Source organism: Cetorhinus maximus, chromosome 9 (genome assembly GCF_964194155.1).
Source record: "Cetorhinus maximus chromosome 9, sCetMax3.hap1.1, whole genome shotgun sequence".
Taxonomy (NCBI): Eukaryota; Metazoa; Chordata; class Chondrichthyes; order Lamniformes; family Cetorhinidae; genus Cetorhinus; species Cetorhinus maximus.
The window spans coordinates 126,832,958-126,854,505 of record NC_135887.1 but is presented as its reverse complement, the minus strand read 5'-3'; the positions used below and the strand labels follow the sequence as shown (position 1 = coordinate 126,854,505).

The window sequence follows — 21,548 nt, the reverse complement described above, 5'->3', positions numbered from 1 at the left end:
TATGCCTAACATCGGCCTTCCTATCATTCTGAACATGTCCCACATCTGGAATTCAGCACTAATTGATTGGAGAGCTAGGGATTCAAATTATTTGCTTCTCTTTCTACTTGCTTTGAAGGCAAGGAATTTCTCTCTTTAATTAAAGTAACCTTCAAACTATTTTGTGTAAGAAGTAGAAACATAGAAACTAGGAGCAGGAATAGGCCATTCAGCTCTTCGAGCCTGCTCCGTCATTCAATATAATCATGGCTGATCCTCTATCTCAATGCCATATTCCCGCTTTATCTCCATACCCCTTGATGCCCCTAATATCCAAAAAATTATCAATTTCTTTCTTGAATATACTCACTGACCCGGCCTCCACAGCTTTCTGTGGTAGAGAATTCCACAGGTGGACCACCCTCTGAGTGAAGAAATTTGTCCTTATCTCAGTCCTATATGGCCTGCCCTGTATCCTGAGTATAACTGTAGTATAACTGTAGTGAGACATCCCTACTTCTGAACTCAAATCCTCTTGCAATGAAGGCCAATATACCATTTGCCTTCCGAATTGCTTGCTGCAACTGCCTGTTTACTTTGATTGACTGGTGTACAAGGACACCCAGATCCCTTTATACATCCACATTTCCCAATATACCACAATTTAAATAATGCTTTGTCTTTCTGTTTTTCACACCAAAGCATATAACTTTACATTTATCCATGTTATACCGCATCTGCCATGTGTTTGCCCACATACAAAACTTGTCTAAATCACCCTGAAGCCTCCTTGTAAACTCCTCAGAACGCTGCCCAGTTTTGTGTTGTCAGCAAACTTAGAAATATTGCATTTGGTTTCCTCATCCAAGTCATTTATATATATTGTGAATAGCTGGGGCCCAAGCACTGATCCCTGCGGTACACCACTAGTCACCTCCTGCCATCCGGAAAAAGACCCATTTATTCCCACCCTTTTTCTAAAGACCAGCATTTGGGAGTTTTGATACAGATGCCCGAGAGGTTATATGTGAAGCCACGATTAAGATAATTAAGAGTAAAATACTAATATTATTAAATGACTATTACTTGCCTCCCCTTCCCTCACCATGCCTCGAACTCTTGCTACTCCTTGTTGTGCCCAACGTGCTAAATCTGCTGCCACTTCATTTCCCTCACAACCTACCCCTGTTAACATCTACCATACACAGTTATAATGAAGACTTTATGGCTGAATCGCTTTCAAGGAATGAAAGATACTAATCCATGTCATTTGACAACATGAGCTTTCATTATCTAAGTTTTTATGTGACCTTTATTATCTGCCTGCTGACAACACACTATTAGGTGTACAGTAGCAAATCTGTAATGTTACTGGACTAGTAATCCAGGGATCTGGATAAATGTTCCGGAGACACGAGTTCAAGTCCCACCACAGCAGCTGGTGAAATTAATTTCAATTAATTCAATAAATCTGCAATAAAAAGCGAATATCAGTACCAGCAGATTGTCATGAAAGCCCATCTAGTTCACTAGGGAACAAATACCCTTGGTCCACGAAAGTCTATCAATCTCAGATTTAAAATTAATAATTGACTAACGTCAATTGCCATTTGCAGAAGAGAGTTCCAAACTTCTATCACTTTTTGCATGTAAAGTGTTTTGTGATTTCACTCCTGGAATGCCTGACTCTAATTTTCACACTGTGCTCCCTAGTTCTAGACCCCCCAACCAGTTAAAATAGTTTCTCCCCCTCTACCCTTTCTGTTCCCCTTAATTATTTTCTGAAAATATAATGTTTCTCGGGAAGGAAATCTGCTGTCTTTACCCAGTCTGCTTTATATGAGACTCCAGACCCACAGCAATGTGCCTGACTCTTAACTGCCCTCTGAAAAGGCCTAATAAACTTCTGAGTTGCGTTCAAAACTCAATTAGGGATGGGCAACAAGTGCTGGACTTGTAAGCGATGCCCACATCACATGAAAGAATTTTAAAAATGATTACACGAAATAACAGTAGCCCGCACTAACAACTTCTGTATTTTATGAACTTGATAAACCATCACGGTTAATTATTCTCTGTAAGCTTCACCGGCCTTTAGAATAAAGAATGCATGGATTTAATCCCTGAAGATCTCCAAAAACAACACTTAATGTGTCCTTCCTCTTGAAAGCCAATAAAGTAAATGGATGCCTGCGAGCTGTCAGTAATGGGGGCATATTTCATTTCTAGTGAAAACTTTCTCAGTAGTGCATAGCACAATATGAGAGGAGTGCACATACAGCTGCTGAGAATCGACCGAGACAAGATTGAGTTTTATGTAAGCTTTGTTCCCCTCTCCAAACACAAACCTGCACCGCCTTCCATCAGGTACTTGTCCCGTGCATGTATGACTGAGTCCAGCATGGATTCAAACAGCAGAAAATAGCCCTGTGTGGAAAGATGGGAAGTTATTAATTAATGGTAAGTATAATTACAAAATCACAACAGTCTATCAAGCTAAAAAGAGCCAAATGACACTAATCCAAACCTCTAAAAGAAATCCAAGTCACGTAAATATCATAACATATGCACCCACTACAATGAATACTTTAATCATTCCGGACTATGATATTTTGAGGACATTTTTAAACACAGATTGAATAAATGCAATTACTTCACATGCTTGATTGATGATAAAACCTATAGCAAATATTAGTGGAGTACTATCAGCAGTTCTGGGCACCAAACCTTATAAAGGATATATTGGTCTTGGAAGACGTGAAACGTAGATTTAACAAAATGATAGCTGGACCAAGAGTTACAATGTAAGGGGAGATTACACAAACAAGAAATGTATTCTCTGGAATTTAGAAGATTAAGGGGTGATTTGATCCAAGTTTTCAAGCTATCAAGGGGAATGATGAGGGTAGCTAGAGGGAAAAATATTTCCACTGGTTGGGGAGTCACGGACTTGGAGGATCAGTCTAAAAATTAAGAACCAGGGGAGAAATTTTCCCCCTGTCGGCGGGGGGGGGGAGTGCGGGAGTGGGCGCGCCCCCGATCAGTGCCTCCGATTGGGGGCGCGCCGCCATTTAACATGGGCGGGCCAATTAAGACCCGCCCAGCGTGACTTCCGCTAGGAAGCGCTGTGCACTCCCTGTGTGGGCAGGGGGGAATCCCTAAACCCGAGAGTGCGCTCTTCTGCGCATGCGCGCGGAAGAGCGCACAGATCTCCCTGGGGCTAAGTGCTGCCTCAGGGAGGTTGGCTCGGGATTAAAATTTTTAACTGAAATTATAAAAAAAATTCCCCTGAAATGTCCCCTCATGTGACACTGTCACATGAGTTGGGACATGTCCATAAATTTTATTGAAAGATCTGATAAAAATTTAAATACCCTCACGAAACCTCATCCCGCCCGTGGATGAGGTTTCATGCTTTTTCCAAAGCCCGCCAGGGTTCCCGGCCTGCCCGCCAACATTAAGGTTGGATGGGCAGGTCCATTAATTACCTTAATTAGTTTTTCAATGGCCTCAATAGGCTGTTGACAGGTCAGTGGATGCACAGCCGACTCGGCTGCGCCCCTGCCGACCTGAAAATGGAAGTGACGCGGGATGACGTCAGGAGTTCCACCCAACGTCATCCCGCATCATTTTACGCATCGGCGAGCGGGCCCCGCCCCTGCTCGCCGACCGGAAGATCCTGCCCCAGGTCTTGCGGTGACCAAAATTATTAAACATTTCTACATACGACGGATGCTGGTCGTTTGAAACTATCTTCTGCAAATTGCATTTGATGTTAGTCAATTGTTAATTTTAAATCCGAGATTGATAAATTTTTGTTAACTAAAAGGTTTAAGGAATATGGAGCAAAGATGAGTATACGGAGTTAGGTCACAGATCAGCCATGATTGTATTGAATGGCAGAACAGACGTAACCTAAATGACCTAATTTGTTTTCCTATGTAAAAGCTATAAGCTTGGAATATCTTATTTGCACTAATCTGTTTATTCAGAATGTTGCAAATATGCAATTTTCCTTTGACCAAACAACTTGGCGGCAGGATTATTAAATGTCCTTATATCAGTTGTGCAATGCATCACCACAATCACATGTGCTGCAAGTCTACTGCTGACAATCCACTCTACCTTTCTTAACTCAATGGCAGGTGAAAAAACATTCCTGATGACCTGCCTGAGCCTTCATTTTGCAGCGGAGGAAACTGAAGCTCTGGATTGACCCCTATGTGACCCTATACTTTGTGTTCACCACTGTTCTCCTTCATCCAATTAACCTGAGAAAAATGAGGTGAAACAGGCTAGAGTACAGAATCAATCGCCAATGATTTTTTACATAATGACGATTTAAACAAACAGTATTTTAAATATACGGTGTACATAAAGAGATATAGGCTCCATAAACAAAGTTCCTTGCCAAGAATTTTTGGTTTAATTTTAATACTTGTGTTCATCTATAGTGATGAAACATATGGGAGTAGATTTTATCTGCTTTCATCAACTGGGTGGTAGTTTGGCAGGGTGAATCACCGGAACTTGATGGAACCCACTCTATTTTCAATGGAATGCAAATTGGCAGGTTCTAGTTATGTTGGTCAACTAACATGGTCAGACTACTGGTTAGGCAGTGAAGATGAAAATCTAACCCATAACATCTATGGAATAAAACAGGAGCACTAAAGGCTTTTTTTGGCAAGCTTTCAATAGCATTACTATTAGTCGAGCCATTACTTGGAAGATGTCAGTATTTGAAAGTAATGAACACCATGACTATTGTGCTCAAAACCTTTGCTAACATATTTGCTTATATGTCAGTACAGCTCCAATGGCTTTGCTGATGGACAAAATTAAAAAGGAAAAACAATTTGTTTGAAGTGGGCTATAGTTGAGCAGCTTTTCAAATACTTGTCAATGTGGACCAAAGTTTCTTAAAAATGACTCTGCTTCCAGCAATAAGCCTAAAATCTCACTGACCTGAATAATAAAGCATTGGAGCCTTAACCTGCTTTCTCAAGATCAATATCTCGCTACCTAAAATCTCGACTGCAAGCACTGTAAAGGCGACTGAAACTTTTTTTTTTCCCGGTGACAATGCCAATCATTTTCGTTGGTTGCACCTCCGCCAGCAATCTCATATTTATTAAGGTTGTCCTACTTCATTAGCCCTGTAACAGCAACATGTCAAGCCAATCAGACAACAAGAGAACTGAACCATCCTGAAATCTCCTACTTCATCATTCAATTACCTTGTTAATGAAATATGTCAGATAATTCAGAAAGCTAAAACATCAGGTCCATAATGAACAAAATCAAGCAAAAAAACTAAGATGTAACACTACAGCTACAGTCATGGAGAGTCATCACGACAGGCACAAATATTTTGAACTGATAAATAGATACGTGTACAACAAAATAATGGGAACCTCAAAAAAAAAGGCTTCGGAAACAAAGCCATTTTAGTCAAGGCCACAACACAGCACAGAGATATCATTTATTGCTCCTTTATATTTGCTATTTAGCTCTTGACTGTGTTTCTTAATGGCGAGAACTATGGAAGAGCAAAGGATTTGGGTGTCCATATACACAAATCATCAAAAGCTAGTGCATAGCTACAAAAGGAAATGTTTAAAATGCTGAACAGGACGTTACCTTCATCTCAAGGGGGGTGGAATAGAAAAGTAAGGAGGTTATGCTTTAGTTTGAGAAAACTTTGGACAAATCCCATCTGGAGTCCTGCGTTCAGGCACCAGCTCCTCAGGAAAGATATGTTAGCCTCGGAGAGGGCACAATTCACATTCACTAAACCGATATCAGGGTTTAAAAGGGTTAAATTATGATCACAGGTTGAAAATTAACTTAGTTTGTGTTCCCTAAGTTAAGGATGATTTAGCCAATGTTTTAAATTGATAAAGGCTCTTGGTACAGTGAAATAATAATAATAGTCTCTAGAAAAAGGGGGCATAATACTAAAATTAGAGTCAAGCTATCTAGGGATGGAATCAGGAAGTATTTTTCCCCACATGAAAAGTCATGGAAACCAAGAACCGCCATCTCAAAAGGCCATGGATGCTGGAAGTCAGTTGAAGGCTTCAAGATTAATCTCGACAGGTTTTTTTTTTATTAGGTAGGATCAAGAAATGTGAATCAAAAGTAGGTTGAAGTAAAGATCCACCATAATCCAGCTGAATGGCAGAACAGGTTTGAGTGGCTGAATGACCCACTTTTGTTCCTAATCTAAAAACTTGGTATTCTATGTAAATACTATGTGCTGTTGCAGAAATGCAGACCCTTCAGGCATCAACCAAGTGCACAAAGACCTGGGTGATTTGATAGGATTCACCAAATCCCATTAACAATGCCAGTAGACGTGGCATATATAGTTGGAAATCTGATATTGATACAAGCAGCATGAAAAGTAACGCTTATGCAATCGCAATAATGAAGAAATTGTGCACGTTTATTCAGCTAGATTAATTCCGAGCACACAAACTCTTTTCAAAGCAAAATTATACCAAAAAGCACAAATGCGCAAATCAAGCTGCTTTGTTTCCTGATCTAATTTAAATTGCCAAAGAAATTAAGTACTTGTACATGCAGTTTTTACTGTGGCTCTCACACCGAGATCGAAAGGAAAACAATTAACAAACTGCGAGACTCATACAAACACCAGTTGTTCCAAATGTCAAGACTCAACATCCTTCACAATCTCTGAAGGAGGTTTTAGATTACTGATTGTACACAGGTGGGGGCTCTCCAGCCTAAGAAAAATACCATCAGACTTCCCAAGTGCCTATAATCTGTTGTGCCATTTGTCTCAGCCCTTCGAAAAAAAAAACATGCAATCATTATCCTTTTCCAAAGAATTTGGCATAGCTCCATCATTTTCCATGGGCCATTGTCCTTTGGCTGACCTTTTTCCTCGCTGATGTTCCTCTCGCGAATCGAAGACCACCACCCCCTCCACCACCGCGCCAGTCCCTTTCCCTGAATTATGACAGTGAGTGAGCACTGTCCTTGGTGCTGAATTGTGTAATTTACAACCGATATCTGAACAATCAGCTCCCTGCACTTGTGCGCTGGGCTCATCTGCAGAGTAATTTAGAATGTAATTTCACAGGCCACTGCCTCACCTGTAGGGGTGCCATCTGGCTAGAGAATTATACCTGTCACAGTCTTCACTATGCCCGTGATGAACTCAGGGTCTTGAGTGCGTTCCGTTTTGTGAAACAGAATTGCAGAATTCATCCACAATTTTTTTTTTAAAAAACAGTGTTCAATTAATGTATTCTAGACTTGGAAAAAGCCATTTTAATTTTAACAGTTCAAGCTGATAAAGCTATTAACTTAGTGCTTAGCATCTAAAATGGTCCCACATTTCCATATTTCTCATCAAAGCAAAATACGACTATGAAGAAATTTATACATTTAAAAAAAAATGATTTTGTGTGCCGAAGATATTAAAATAAAATGTGTTCTATTCCGACCCCCATACCCCCGCCACCAGCTCTGAAATCCTCTGCACGGAGCAGTGTCGCATTGCATAAATTGTTGCAGTCCCATAAATTTCAGAGCCCTAGATCATGGGTAAGGCATCCTGTCAGTAGGAAAAAAAAGACACATTCCAAACACAAATGGATGGGAAGATAAGTTTTGAAGGCAACAATCAAAAGGCTGCTTTATCAGCTCCCAAAAGAAAAAAGGCACATTTTATCTCCATTCTAGCCAGGGGAAATAATAGAGAATTTCAGCTGGAACTTGAATTTGAATGTGAAGTTAATGCACCATAATACAATAGTATTTTTTTAATCAAATGTCAAAACAGAATACTACAGGCGGAAAACTTTTGCACTCACATAACACGGAGCTCAGACTCTACATCAGGCAGTTTGAAATTAAGAATTCAGTCTTGTTGAAAAATCACTGTGATTTCTGAGGTGTGATGTATGAGCAGAATGATGAAAGCTGATGAAAGCTGATGTACTGCAGCAAACGCGTCAGGGGTAATAAGTATGTTGATTGCTTACTGAACATTTCATAGGCCGTACATTTAACCTGTCAATAAAGACACCAACTATATTGCCTCAGAATTATAAAAGGTGAGCGTAATGCAAGAGGAAATAAATTTAGACTGTGTGACATTCAAACTGCAGCATTCACGTAAAAGAACAAATAAGCCAAAGAACACAATTTATTTGATCATTTACTGACTCTGATTTCACGTGAAGAAACAATTTTACATAAGACTTTCTGAAAATCCAATTGATTTTCATTTTGTTTAAAAATGGGCATTAATAAGGATTTTTCCTTGTGGAGCAAATAACCATAGTACATTGTTCATCTTACAATAAAGTGTAACCTGGATAATTTTTAAAAGCCATCCATAAAATAGTACCATAGCTTCAAGATGAAAAATGAGTTATACTTATCCCCTAAATTGTATGTGTGCATGTACAACAATATTAATCATAAACATGCAAATTGTTCAGTCATACTTAATTGTGGTGAAAATGCCCATTATTGGGAAGAAAAATGATGAATGCAAAAAAGAAATGGAGAAAAGACACACCAAAACTGCAAGTCGGAAAAATTTAACATACTGAAAGCATGCATTCTTACGTTATGGTATGTATAACCCAAGTTAAATGAAAACCCACAACTTACTATCTTTTAAATGCACCACCAAGAATCTGCTTTTCCCCGAATACTCGAGTAATCTTTGCCAAGGGCTTACATTTATTATTTGATATCACGGTGGATTGATGTAAAAGAAAAATTGAGGGAAAAGAAATCTACACACTACAAAGTCAGTGTGTTATTATGGGGTGCATCAGGAATATGGTTTATTATGCCTATGCAAATAAGGTTTACATATATCAAACAGTGCACCTTAGATGGCATTACTGCTGTGAGAATCACCAGTGAAAACCTACAGTCAGGTTAAAAAAAATAAAAACAGCATTGATAGGAATATAGCAAACAGGTACAATGCCAGGTGACCAGCTTACTATAACACCGATGGTTCAAAATAATCTAAGCAGAGTAGGTATTAACAGAGAGAGGGGCACATTGAACAAAAGGGTTTAGAAAGTAATAGGGGATGAAAAATAAATGCTGCTCCCCCCCATAGAAAAATGAAACCAATTCTACTCATTTGAAACATTTTCTTAAAGTTAGCACCAGACCTAGCACCTGAGGTAGAAATTAGCTAAAGGATGGTTGACAGGCAGCACACACACGGTGGGGGGAGGCCCAGACCACTTTCAGGGCCGTGCCTCATTACCATGCCACCTATAGGCTGCGAGGGCCAAACTGGTGCCCCGGCTACAGCCTGTCAGCAGCTCTGGGCCAGCTCAATATCGGGCGACTCAGAGCCTGACCTGGTCAGCGACAAGGTAAATCTGGGGTGGATGGGTCACAAATGTTTTGTACAGTTGACTCCTGAACTGGGAGTCAGGGCCCTATGTGTGTTGTGTGACCCCAGTTACCATTATGAAAGGCAAACTCTCCATCTGCCAAGTATTTGCCCCGTTACAAGATGGCATCGGTTGAGTCAGAAGCGAAACCCAGGGTGGTAAGATTTTCTCTCGACTCTGCGTTCCTCTGTTATTTTCAATAGCAACAGCTTACGCTTAGATTGTGCCATTAATGTAATAAAACATCCGAGACACTTCACAGGAGCAGTATAAAGCAAAGTTTCGTCCCAAGTCACAAAAAAGAGATAGAAGAAAGGCAGATGACCGAAAGCGTTGTCAAAGACGTAGGTTTTAAGTAGTGTTTTGAAGGAGGAAAATGTGGTGGAGAGGCTAACAGGTATAGGGAGGGTATATTGCAGTTGAAGGTGCTGTCATCAATGGTGGAGAAGTTAAAATTAAGGATGCAAAAGTAGACAGGATTAGAGGAGCATAGACATCTCTGAGGGTTGTGCGCTGGAGGAGATTGCACAGATGTAGAGGGGCCTGGGGATGGAGGGACTTGAAACAAGGACGAGAATTTTCAAATTGAGGTATTGCTTAACCAGGAGCCAACATAGGTCTGTAAGGGCTGCAATAGCACAGGAACTTGGTGTGAGTTATGATATGGGGTAGCAGAGATTTGGATGATCTCAAGTTTATGGAAGGTAGAATGTGAGAGCCCAGCCAAGAGTGCACTGGGGTAGTCAGGTCCGGTGGTAACAAAGGCATGGATGAGAGGCCGAGCTGAAGTCAGACCATGTTATAGAATGTGAATAGGTGGTCGTGATGAAGGCGTGGTTATGTAGTTGGAAGCTCATCCAAGGGTCAAATGGCAATCTGGTTCAGTCTCTTTCAGTTGGCAAGCAGACTGATGGAATTGGTATCTAGGAAGCAGAGCTCGTTGCAGGGACCAAAGGAAAAAACTTCGGGTCTTCCCAAGGAAACCTCTGCTCACCCAGTACTGGATGTCAGACAAGTAGTCTGATGAGAAAGAGTAGCGGAGTCGAGGGGGAGGTGCCAGAGGTAATGGTGTGGAAGCCGGAAGAGAAGCCATTGTAGTTGATTGTCTGGCCAAGATTAGATAGATCAGAATTGAATGGCGAGTGCTATCCCACCCAGCTGAATGACCGTGGAGAGGAAGATGCTATGGTCAACAGTATCAAAGATTGCAGGCTAGTCAAAAAGGATGAGGAGGGATAGTTTAGATTTGTCACAGTTACATAGAATGTCTTTTGTGACTTAGAAAAGAGCCATTCTGATACTGTAATATGATGGAAACTTGAGTGGCGGGATTCAATAATGAGTTTTGGAAAATATGGGGATGGATTTGGGGGGTGAAAGCACGTTCAAGGACTTCAGGGGGGGAAAGGGAGATTGGAGATAGGGCAGTAGTTTACAAGGATGGAAGGGTCAAGGGTCATTTTTTTTTGCGGAGGGGTGATGATGACAGATTTGAAGGACAGGAGACCATAGTTTGAGAGAGAAATCCATTCACTCTTCATCATTAGTCCTCCCACCTCTTTCTCTTTGTACTGTCTGCTTAACCACTTGTATCCTGTCCACGCCTTTGCTCTACTGATACTCACCTAATCCTTAATCCTTCATACACTCTCCCCAGTTGCCACTTGGCAAAGGTGGATGCTAAGATGTCAGAGAGATCCTCACTCTCAACCGATTCTTCTCCTCAATTCCCTATCAATATGTTTCTCTCACTGAGGCTTTCTTTGCTTTTAAAATGCTGTTCAACAAAAAATTAGAATGAGGGAAGAAATTGTCTTTTTTTCTCTCTCATAGACGTTAGAAATTAGAATCTCTCATTTGTTCTACTAAACATTATGAAGACTAAACCCCTGATTGATGGGCTCCACCACAAACTCTATTCCTTTACCACAAACTCAATCCTCTCCCTACACACTTGCTTAGGCTGAATCAGGCAATGTGAAACTTCAGTATCGTTAGTGACCACAACTGAGCTTCAAAACGGATATTCTATCCATTACCAAAACTGATTACTTCCAAATCCAATGTTATATATTCCCACCAATGCTGGTTCTTTTATCATCTCCAAACTGATTGTTTCCAAAGTCCTCCCTGCTAGCTTCCCAATCTCCACAAATTAAAATATTGCAAAATTCATCCACCCTCATTCTGTTCCACTCATGCAGAAAGCCACATCCTCAGCGAGCCCTTGCCCTGCAATTGAAGAAACTGCCATCATCTCCAAATCTCTCCATGACCGTACCCTATTTTACTTCCACAATCTCTTCCAGTCTTATGCCACCCCGGTACCCTCTGGGCTAAAGGCTTCGATCTACGATGTACATCCTCCATTTCTTCTCTCCAACACTGATGGTAATGCCTTCAACCCTACTTTCTGGAATGACCTGCTGAATACTTGTGTTTTTTTACTTCTCGTCTTTCAACTTTCATGCTTTCACGTCTTCAAACGCTCCCACAATGGTTTACAAATGCGTTTGATGTTGTTAAGCTTTATATTCATTGCCCCTCACCATAAAACTTCAACAACAACTTTCATTTATATATTCCCTTCAACATTTAAAAAAAAAATCAACAGGTGCATAGGCAGAGAAGTTTAGGCAGGAGACAGAAGGACCCAGGGAGCAGAATGCCGATTGCTGAAGGTGAGGAGAGGTGAAAGGGGAGAAGTTGCACACAAGACCAAACCCATGAGCGAGCGTGTGCCAGTGGGGCAAGGGTGGGGTACGGAAGAGGACATGAGAAGGCTGTACTGCTAAGGTAAAGTAGGTAACATAAGGCCAAGATGGGATTTGATGATAAGAGGAGTGTAATAAATTTAAGATCAACGAGGGTCACCAAGCACAGGACTGGTGCAAGAGCAAGACTTGCATTCCAATTAGGTCGGACAGAAGGCTCTTATGATATCTTAGGTGAAGAATTGCTTCCTCCTATCAGGCATGCAGATCTTTATTTACTTGCGTAACTATGGTATTTGAGAGGAACAAATTTAGGAAAGGAGATATTATAATTATTTCCTTCTAGGGACCAATCAAAATTTAATTACTGCACTGCCTCTGAAGGTAATGCTTACAAATTATTTCAGTTGCTATGTGAACCCCCTGCACCTTTTGCAACAATTGTGATCTTTGACTTAATGTAAAGCAATGCATGAGAGGTTTTCTACCGTTTTATTACTGAAACTTTCCCCAAGTAGATCTCCTATTTACACATGGGACATTGAAGATAATGAGGTGAAAATGGTGTTAATTATGAATTCACAGAACATGTGTAAATCTCATTCAATTAACTTCGCTATTACAAGAATCACATAATTACTAAAAGCACACAAATGACACAACTTGACCACCATTTTTTAACGACGGCAAATGGCCTTGGTTACTTCAATGGCAGACTAGAAAGATATGATAAAACGTACAAAACAAGAAGTAATGTGACCAAGTACCCCAGTATTATGGATTTCTTTCCAGTAGAATTAATTGCTATAGGGTCTATAATTAATAATGTTTACCTGCATTATACTGTGAATACCGTCAACTATCAGTGCTTGCCAAATCACCACAAGCACAAGGCTTCCTTGTGAGTCCTGATGTACTACAGGCTTACTGATAAATGAAAAAGGCAAAAAAAAAAATATCTTCATGCATATATATTATATAAATGTGAAACTGAGGAACAATACAACCCGAAGTAAGTTCCAAAACATCAACACATCTTCCAAGGCTGGTACCTGTTATGATCTCAGCAGAGGCCAGTAACATTTTTTTTTAATAGCTTGTTTTTAGAATCCGAAACCCTAGGTATTGACTAAAAGAATGAAGCCACAAGGTTCACCGTTTAAACCAAATATTTTTACTGCAAAAAAAAATCAAAGAACATGAACTATAATAACTGCACTTTATCTTAAACAGTCAGTTATGTTAAAGATAACAAAATACAATGAACACAATTGCTTATACTCCAAATCAAAAGTCTTTCCTTCTACACCCATAAAACTTACACCCCAAAACTCTCAAATCAGATGCTTATCAAAATTGGAAAATTAACTGCTTAGTCTTGGTACTGTGTAAATGATTCGTTTACGAGCTGAGATTTCTTGGACCTTCCATTTACTTCAGGTAAGGTGGCCCCTTCCAAACTCCTCCAACCGTCCTAAGGTTGCAAACTCTCCGTTCAACATCGGCATCTCTGGCATCTTAAGCGTAGCCACCTCAAGTCAGTTCTAATACTCTAACTATGGAGTTTTGAATCTAAAGCTCTCTCCTCAGCTCAGCTATATCAGAAATTCAACTCTCTGTTAGTAAAGGCCTTCAGTTAACAAGAATTTTAACTTTTGTAGCCAACACCCAGAATTTCAACTGAATTCTGCAGAAAAAGCTGTTTCCTTCACTCCAGCTTGTTCTAAACTCCCAAAATAAGCTGCTTGGACAGTGAACCACCCCTACATTCTAATCACCCCTATAGTTCCTTGCAGTTCTATTGTTCATGTCCCAGGCAACCTGATCACATAATCATTTACCGTAACTCAGCTTTTTTCTTTAACCAGAAATCAAATTGTAATTCTTAAAGGGACCACCATTGCACATAAAGTGCAGATTTTCCCCCCCACAAAAGCACATGGGCAATCACTTAACCATATAAATAATTTCAACCCAATTACTGTCTCTCATATTCAAGATTATGTGCAATCCTATATTGTGTAAACATTAGTTGACAAGGGTGTTAACATTGATAAGGTCACCTGAGGCAGGTATGAAACGACAAAATCATAAATGCTGCCATCTTTAAGCAAATCGGGAATTTGTGACATTACTGGCTCCACGTCAAGAGAATGGGCCTCGATTTCAGCAGTGACTGAGGTGGGGAGTTGGTGGAACATTGCTTGAACCACCTGCTGCCTCAGAGGATCTTATTTTTACAGAGAAAGTATTTCAAAAGCAATTAGAAACATACTGTCAAGCCCTGAGACTATTTGCTTTGAACAAGATGAGATAAGTCATGAGATGGTTTGCAGGCAGAATGGAAGCCAGATGGTGGCATCAGCCAAATGCCAACTGCGTGACTCTGTACCTGAAAATGTTCCAAGAAACCATTGACTAAATAATTTAGGAGTGTGGTCCATGGACCACGTGGGTCCTCCAGATGTTCTGCCTGCTGGTTCAAAAGATGAGCCACTGACGCAAATCACCACAGCTGGGGGGCGGTTGCTCAGTTGACTACATGTCAATCAGATTGGAGTGGATGTGGGACCTGCCTCCTTGCCCTACCTGTGGGGGAGGTCGTGGTGCTGCGGGTTGGACCTGCCTTTGGGCAGAGAACTCGAGAAGAAGGTGAAGAAAGTTCTGGTTAGGTGACAACTAGAGTACTGCATCCAGTTCTGGTCACCACACTTCAGGAAAGATGTGAGGGTCGTTGAGAGGGTGCAGAGGAGATTTACCAGAATGGTAAAAGCAAAATACTGCGGATGTTGGAATTTGGCAATCTCTCCTTTGCTTCCACCTATCACTGGCCTTCTATCCAGTTCCACCTGTCCCACCCCTCTTAAACAGCTTATATTTCACCACATTTCTATTTCTCTTTAGTTTTGATGAAGAGTCATACGGTCTCAAAACATTAACTCTGTCTTCCTCTCCATAGATGCTGTCAGACCTGCTGAGTTTTTCCAGCAATTTTTGATTTTTCCAGAATGGTTCCAGGAAGGTTAGATTGGATTTGATAGATTTATTTTGTGCCATTATGAGTCTAAAGGTTCAATGATAAGCAATTCCTTTTCTTCTGACCAGTGTAAGCAGTTCAATACTAATGGCAGATGAGTAGTTAATAATACCACACCTTAGTGTATACGACAACATCTAATTCAGCATATTCTCGCTTTTGACATTCATTTCAAATTTGATGATAGCTTGAATAAAAATGAATTATACTATAGGAAGTAGTAATTCCTTTTATAAAAGATGAAATTATGCTGACTAGTGAAAAATAAATCAAGTGTCACAAAGCAAAAATGGATTCAAAAATAATCCTCTCACCATATATAGTATTAGTTGTTTGTGTTTTTAATCCTGACTTGCGTCCAGAGAGGAAGCTGTCAGTAATGTACACTTGCTTCTGATGTATTTGCACGTGTTATGATCATTGTAAAGCGTCATTACCACAATGTGCAAAGGGAGAGTAAAAAATGACTGCGGTTTTGCTTGTGAGGAAACCTGTTTCAACAGTAACAATAACAGATAGAAGCTCACTTCCACCAAAGGTCCTACACATTTCCACAAATCAGCAAAAAGAAGTACATTTTCGTTAAGAATTAATTACAGAAATTGAAGTGAAAGTGAAGTGTTTAATGTAGCATGCATTAATTTCATTACAGTCCAGCAAAGGGGTTTAAATCAAAAGATATTTCCCATGGAAGAGAATGCAACGATCATAAAAATTGACAGACGTAATGAGTAAAATAGTTCAGGATTATTCACCATTACGAATAATATGTTTAAGGCTAGTTTGTTTCTTTCACAAACTCAAATTCTTATTAGACCAAATTATTTACCATTGTAAAATGGAATTAAAAATTATGTCAGCTGGAGGGTAGGATATTTTAATCAGCAGTTTATACCGCATTATGGTTAGGGGCAGGGGTGGTGAGAGTGGGTAAAAAAAGATGCATAGAAAAACATGGAATGAGAAACCATTGTTTGACCCATTATGACAGAAGTCCTTCCGCAGATCATGCATCATCTCCCCTAATCACAAAATTGACCCCATCCCTGTTTTCTCAAAATTCAGCATGAACACACCTTCACTGCCCTCATTCCTGAAGGTTTTTGCATCAAGTTCAGAATATTCATTCATTTTATCTTGATTTTAATCCATCCCGTTTCTTGTCCACCGAACAACCCTCTGCTCTGGCAGCACAAGGAACCTTCTGGGTCAGTGGCTTAGTTATAAAACAGCAGGTGATCCCGTGCTGGTGATGCAACAAGGAAAGCTATCAGAATGATCCTGCAGCAAAACTCCTCTACTCCCTTCACCAGTGATACCTCAATGCATTCAGATCTATTTTCCATTTACGATGCAAAAGTACATCTGCTAGCTTAATCGGTTTTGTTGATCATAAATGCACAATTCCATTTTTTCTTAAAGATGGTTCGCAATATGATGAAAGTTACTGAACAGTTCCTTTTGAGCCCAATTCCATTTTATATCATTGCTCCAGTTCAATTGAAAGCAGCATGCATTTAGATATTTACTATTTTTCATTTGGCTAAGTTACAAGCTGTTCACAAAGACATTTGCTCATCCAAGACTGTGCCAATATCATCTGCTCACACTACAGCTACAGTTACTGCTTTTACTAAATCAAATCACAAAATCTCTCCGACCTTTGCTAGATATGAACAGAATTAAACAGTGAAGACAGTTCCTACTTCAAAGTAGCCTAGGCAGAGATAACGGATAATCATGATATAACATAAATACCTTATTTATTCACACCTCAATAAGATCAGGGTAGAACCTAGTCTTAAAGTACACATTCCTGCCAATACCCCTTGATTCCCTTAGGGTCCAAAAATCTATTGATCTCAGCCTTAAGTATACTCATCAACTGAGCTTCCATAGGCCTCTGGGATAGAGAATTTCAAAGATTCACAACCCTATGAGTGAAGAAATTTCTCTGTTTGAAATGACCGTTACCTTGTCTCAAGACTCTGCCCCCTTGTTCTACCATCTAGAAGGACAAGGGCAGCAGACACATGGGAATGCCACCATCTGGAAGTTCCCCTCCAAGCCACACACCATCCTGACTTGGAAATATATCACTGTTCCTTCACTGTCACTGGGTCAAAATCCTGGAGCTCCCTCCCAAACAGCACTGTGGGTGTACCCGCACCACAGGGATTGCAGCAGTTCACGAAGGCAGCTCACTACCACCTTCTCAAGGGCAATTAGGAATGGGCAATAAATGCTGTCCTAGCCAGGAACACCCAGATCCCATGAATGAATAAAAAAACTCTCCAGCCAAGGGAAACGGCCTCTCAGTTTTAAGCCTGCCAAACCCTCCCAGAATCGTTTATGCTTCAATGGGATCATTCTTCTCAACTGTAAGTACTGATCACTCTACTCAATCTCTCCTTGTGGAACAACCTCTTCACCCCAGGAATCAATCTAATCAACCTTTTTTGCATCCCTTCTAAGACAAGAAGAAAGGTGTGCACGATATTTCAGGTGTGGTCTCACGAAAGCTCTGTGCAACTGCAGTTAAGACTAATATGACATACCGGGAACTTGCTCTCTACTCCAACCCTCTTGCAGTAAAGGCCAACATACCATTGCCTTCCTAATTGTTCGTTGAACCTACATTCTAACCTACTGTGGGAAAACACTCCATAAGGCTGCTTTCACGTGTGGGGATCACAAGACGCAACTGTCTCTGAAGGCTTGGCCGGAAAGAAGAAGTACAGCAAATGGAGTTACAGGCAAGAGGTTTTCTGTTTGGCACCAGCCACATTAGTGATGGATTTTAGAGATGGGTTGGATTTTATACAGTCTGACAGAGCAGGAAACATGGCAGCCAGACCCGCTTAATCATGGGAGAAGCCCCGTGTCAGTCTCCTGGTGGTGGGAAAACGTCCCCGATTAAGTAGAGGGCTGAGGGGACTGACACAGGATTTCCCCGCTGCAGGTGGCGGGATGTCAATTAGGCTCATCAATGAGTCAATTGACATCCATTATCCCTGAGTTCAAGGCCATTCGGTGGTGGCTCAGGGATTAAATGTAGGCCACACACCTTTCCCATGTCCTTGGAAGGCTGCCCAGCAAAACCTATTGGGTTTGCCAGTAGCCTCCCAGTGGGGTTCCTGGTAGTCAGGAACTCTGCACCTGATCGAGGGACCCGGCATTGGGCAGAGAGGGAAGGCTGTTGAAAGCCACACCTTCGCTCTTGCCTCCGATCCTCCTCGCCAGTGACCCTCACCCCATGGTCCCATCGTGCCCTTGCCCACCTTTGGTCTGGAGTCCCAGAATGATCCTGGACATCTGGTGGGTGTGGTGCCACCAGTAGCCACTACTCTCGCTAGCGCTAGCAGCATAAGGAGCTGCCATTCTCTTGATTCACCAGCAGCTCTCAGCAGGTGGGCCTTCTGCTGCTAGGGTCCTCAATTGCGGGGAAGGTCTGACGGCAACCAATTAGGTGCCTGAAGGACATTTGATTCCACTGGGTCTCCCTCAAGGAACTGACAGGGGTTCCCATCAGTTCTCCAAACGGCGGGTGAGACCCCCAACAAAATCCCAGCCAATGTGTCCATGGGAGTTCAGGGTGTCCATGGGAGTTCAGGGTGTCCTCAAGGCACACCCTGAGAAGGGAACAGAGAAGGTTGCCAGGGAGGTCAACTCCTTGGGTCTGACCCTGAGGACATGGCCTCAAATGGGTGATCAAAGTCAGCAAATACATCTTCACATGATATCACAAGACAGGAGCAGGCCATATAGCCCAGCAAGCCTGCTCCGATATTTAATACCGTCATGGTTCATCTTGGGCTTCAACTCCACTTTTCCCAACCACTTCCTGTATCCCTTGATTCCCTGAGACTTCAAATATCTCAGCCTTAAATATATTCAACGATGGAGCATCCACAAACTACATCATCTACCTGCCACACCACCAACCTCTCAAACAGTTCAATGCACCACACTCCCATGATTCACCTATCAGGACTCATGCCCAACATTGAGATGCTCCACCACACCCAAACGCTTAACAATGATGCCAGCCTCACAACCTCCTTTCACAGCTCCCAGCTATGTCAGATACACAAACTCATTGCAGCACACACATGAATGTTCTTTCCTCTTTCTTGCAGGACAAGGTCATACATACCTCAGGGAGTAACAGGGAACCAGCAGGGGACTAACACACCTGCATCTCCTGAGCCCTCTGGAGGAGACAGTGCAATGCATTACGGGGTCCAGCTGTGACTGAGCCAGTTGCATGCAGCATTGCCAGGAACATTCAGGATGACAGTATGTTCCAACTTATGAAACTTCTCAAATCTAACTTCACCCTCTTTCTGCTAACCGGCATGAATTACAAGCTGCAGATGACTTGACCCAGGACCTCTTGCTTTGAACCCCTCACCCTTCCATCACCCGACATTCTCAACGCGCATTTTTACTTTCAGAAACCCAAAGCCTCCGCCTGATCAGCCAGTGCAGTCTCAGTATGAAAGGTCTCTGATGAAGAAGCACCATTAGTGATCCAACCACCAGCTCAGATAGAAGCACTGTGTGCACTTTAGAGGGCGGTGTAGAATCAGGATGAGCACAAGGTGAGCCACCGGCATGACTGGGCTATGGCCAGGCCTGGGAGAAAAGGTGGTGCGCGTGTAAGCTCCTTGGAGGGCTAAGTAGCATGAGTTCTACTTCAGGGGACTCAGATGAAGATTGCGATGGGGTGGTGTACAGGCGAACACTGAAGGACATGCACACAGACGTGGTGCATTGGCAAGCCTACCCCAGAGCCTGGTGTCATCAAAGACCATGGAGGAATCTGGATCCAGTATTGCACAGGGCTTCATGCAGAGCTTGGAGCCCATCGTTTCTCGCATGGATGTGGTGGCCAACTCCATGAGAGGACTGGCAAACCTTGCTGTGATGCAGTGTCAAGTGGCTGAGGTCTCAACTTGCACTGTAGTACAGGCAAACAACACACATATGTCATGAAAGTATAATAATTTTCGTAATATAATTGTGATTTATTGTAAAAGTATGTGAATAGTGTGTGTGTGGTTTTTTTAACGGAATTGGAGACAGCAGGAGGCTTTCATTCATCAAAAGAAGCTAAATTTGAAAAGCTAAATACGTAAACATAAGAATGTAAGGTGAGGAGAATTTGCATTTTTAGATAAATCAGGGTCGTTTGAATTTCAAAGAGATGGTAGGATGTTTACACCTAGCCAGAGAAGCTAGGTCAAGGAGTGTGTTTATTTTTCCTAAAGGTTACTGACAATATTAGCACCATGAAAGATTTATATTTTGAGAAAGGAAAAGTTGCAAAGATATATGGGAACAATGACATTTACATTAAAAGGGAGAAACACGTATAAAGGAGAATGAGGCTGTGTGTCAGGGAAGACATTGTAAGATCCAACAGAAGTGCAAGAAGCCTCCAGTATTTGTGCATTAAGCCTGCTGTCTACAGAAATTGAAGCTGGGAAAAGCCACTTTGAATTCTACTGTCCCGGGCATTGTGTTGACTTGCCTAGATCTGTTTAAAAACTATTTTTTTTACTGTTGCCTTAACGGGGGTGTAACTGGAAGCCAGATTAATTAGGGGTTTTAGGTGTTATTATAGTAGACCTATGTATGTGCTTGAAATCTTTTCTTTCATTAATAAATGTTTAATTTAGTTATCTAAAAAATCTCTAAAGTCTTGGTTATCTTTTTACTTCTGAATTCAGGGCAAGCATCTCGAAATAAAATACAAATTGCAAGATCATTGTGATAGCGTGATCGAGTTTCCCTCGTGGATTTGTTCCACCTAGCACACATCATCTGATTGCTGCAATGGAAGTTAAGACTGAGGTCCTCAGATCCATGTTTGTTGCCATGCAGGCTCAGAATCCTGCTATCATGGCTGCACATACCAATACTCAAAAGGGCAGTGCAGGCTCTCACTCCAGTCCAGCAATCTCGCTCCAGCAGTTTACTACAACTGTTGAGGTTTTGGTCTAGGGACTGACAGTGGCTCCGTAGCCCTGCTGTCCTCTCTTAGGATGACAGCGGTCATGTTCCCACTGCTGCCACTCTGCCAGTGCCCTTGCTGTTTCAGCCAGCCAGCTAGCTCAGACTACCACTGCTCGGGCTGAAGTGGCCTTCAAGGTCCAGAGCTGCTCAGGGTGTACAACAAGGACATCTTCAGTCTCCCCCATGCAAAAGTCAGCAGCTTTCCCCCAGCCATGCTGCAGCAACTGGGGCAGCACAGTGTAATAGTGACACAAAGGCGCAGTTTGGGAATGCACTAGTGAATAGTTCATGGGAGCATACATTATTGCAAGAGTTGCTGGATATAGTTGTTATAGAAAGATTTTTTGGTGCTGGATTTTATCTCAGGATTTTGGCCAAGAGAACGCTGTA

The 21,548-nt window shown here is 41.6% G+C and overlaps 1 protein-coding gene and 1 long non-coding RNA gene across 6 annotated transcripts in view; one reads left to right on the top strand and one right to left on the bottom strand.

The window, feature by feature from the left end:
- LOC144685007 (uncharacterized) overlaps positions 1 to 21,548 on the top strand; it is a 142,147-nt gene that overhangs the window by 681 nt on the left and 119,918 nt on the right. The window lies entirely within an intron of this gene.
- The window catches only part of prmt3 (protein arginine methyltransferase 3), a 215,827-nt gene that overhangs the window by 105,448 nt on the left and 88,831 nt on the right, over positions 1 to 21,548 (bottom strand). For all 3 annotated transcript variants that reach the window (XM_078549514.1, XM_078549516.1, XM_078549515.1), the window contains exon 11: positions 2,328 to 2,406. In XM_078549514.1, coding sequence (XP_078405640.1) covers positions 2,328 to 2,406 — 79 coding nt within the window. The remainder of the gene's footprint in view (positions 1 to 2,327; positions 2,407 to 21,548) is intronic.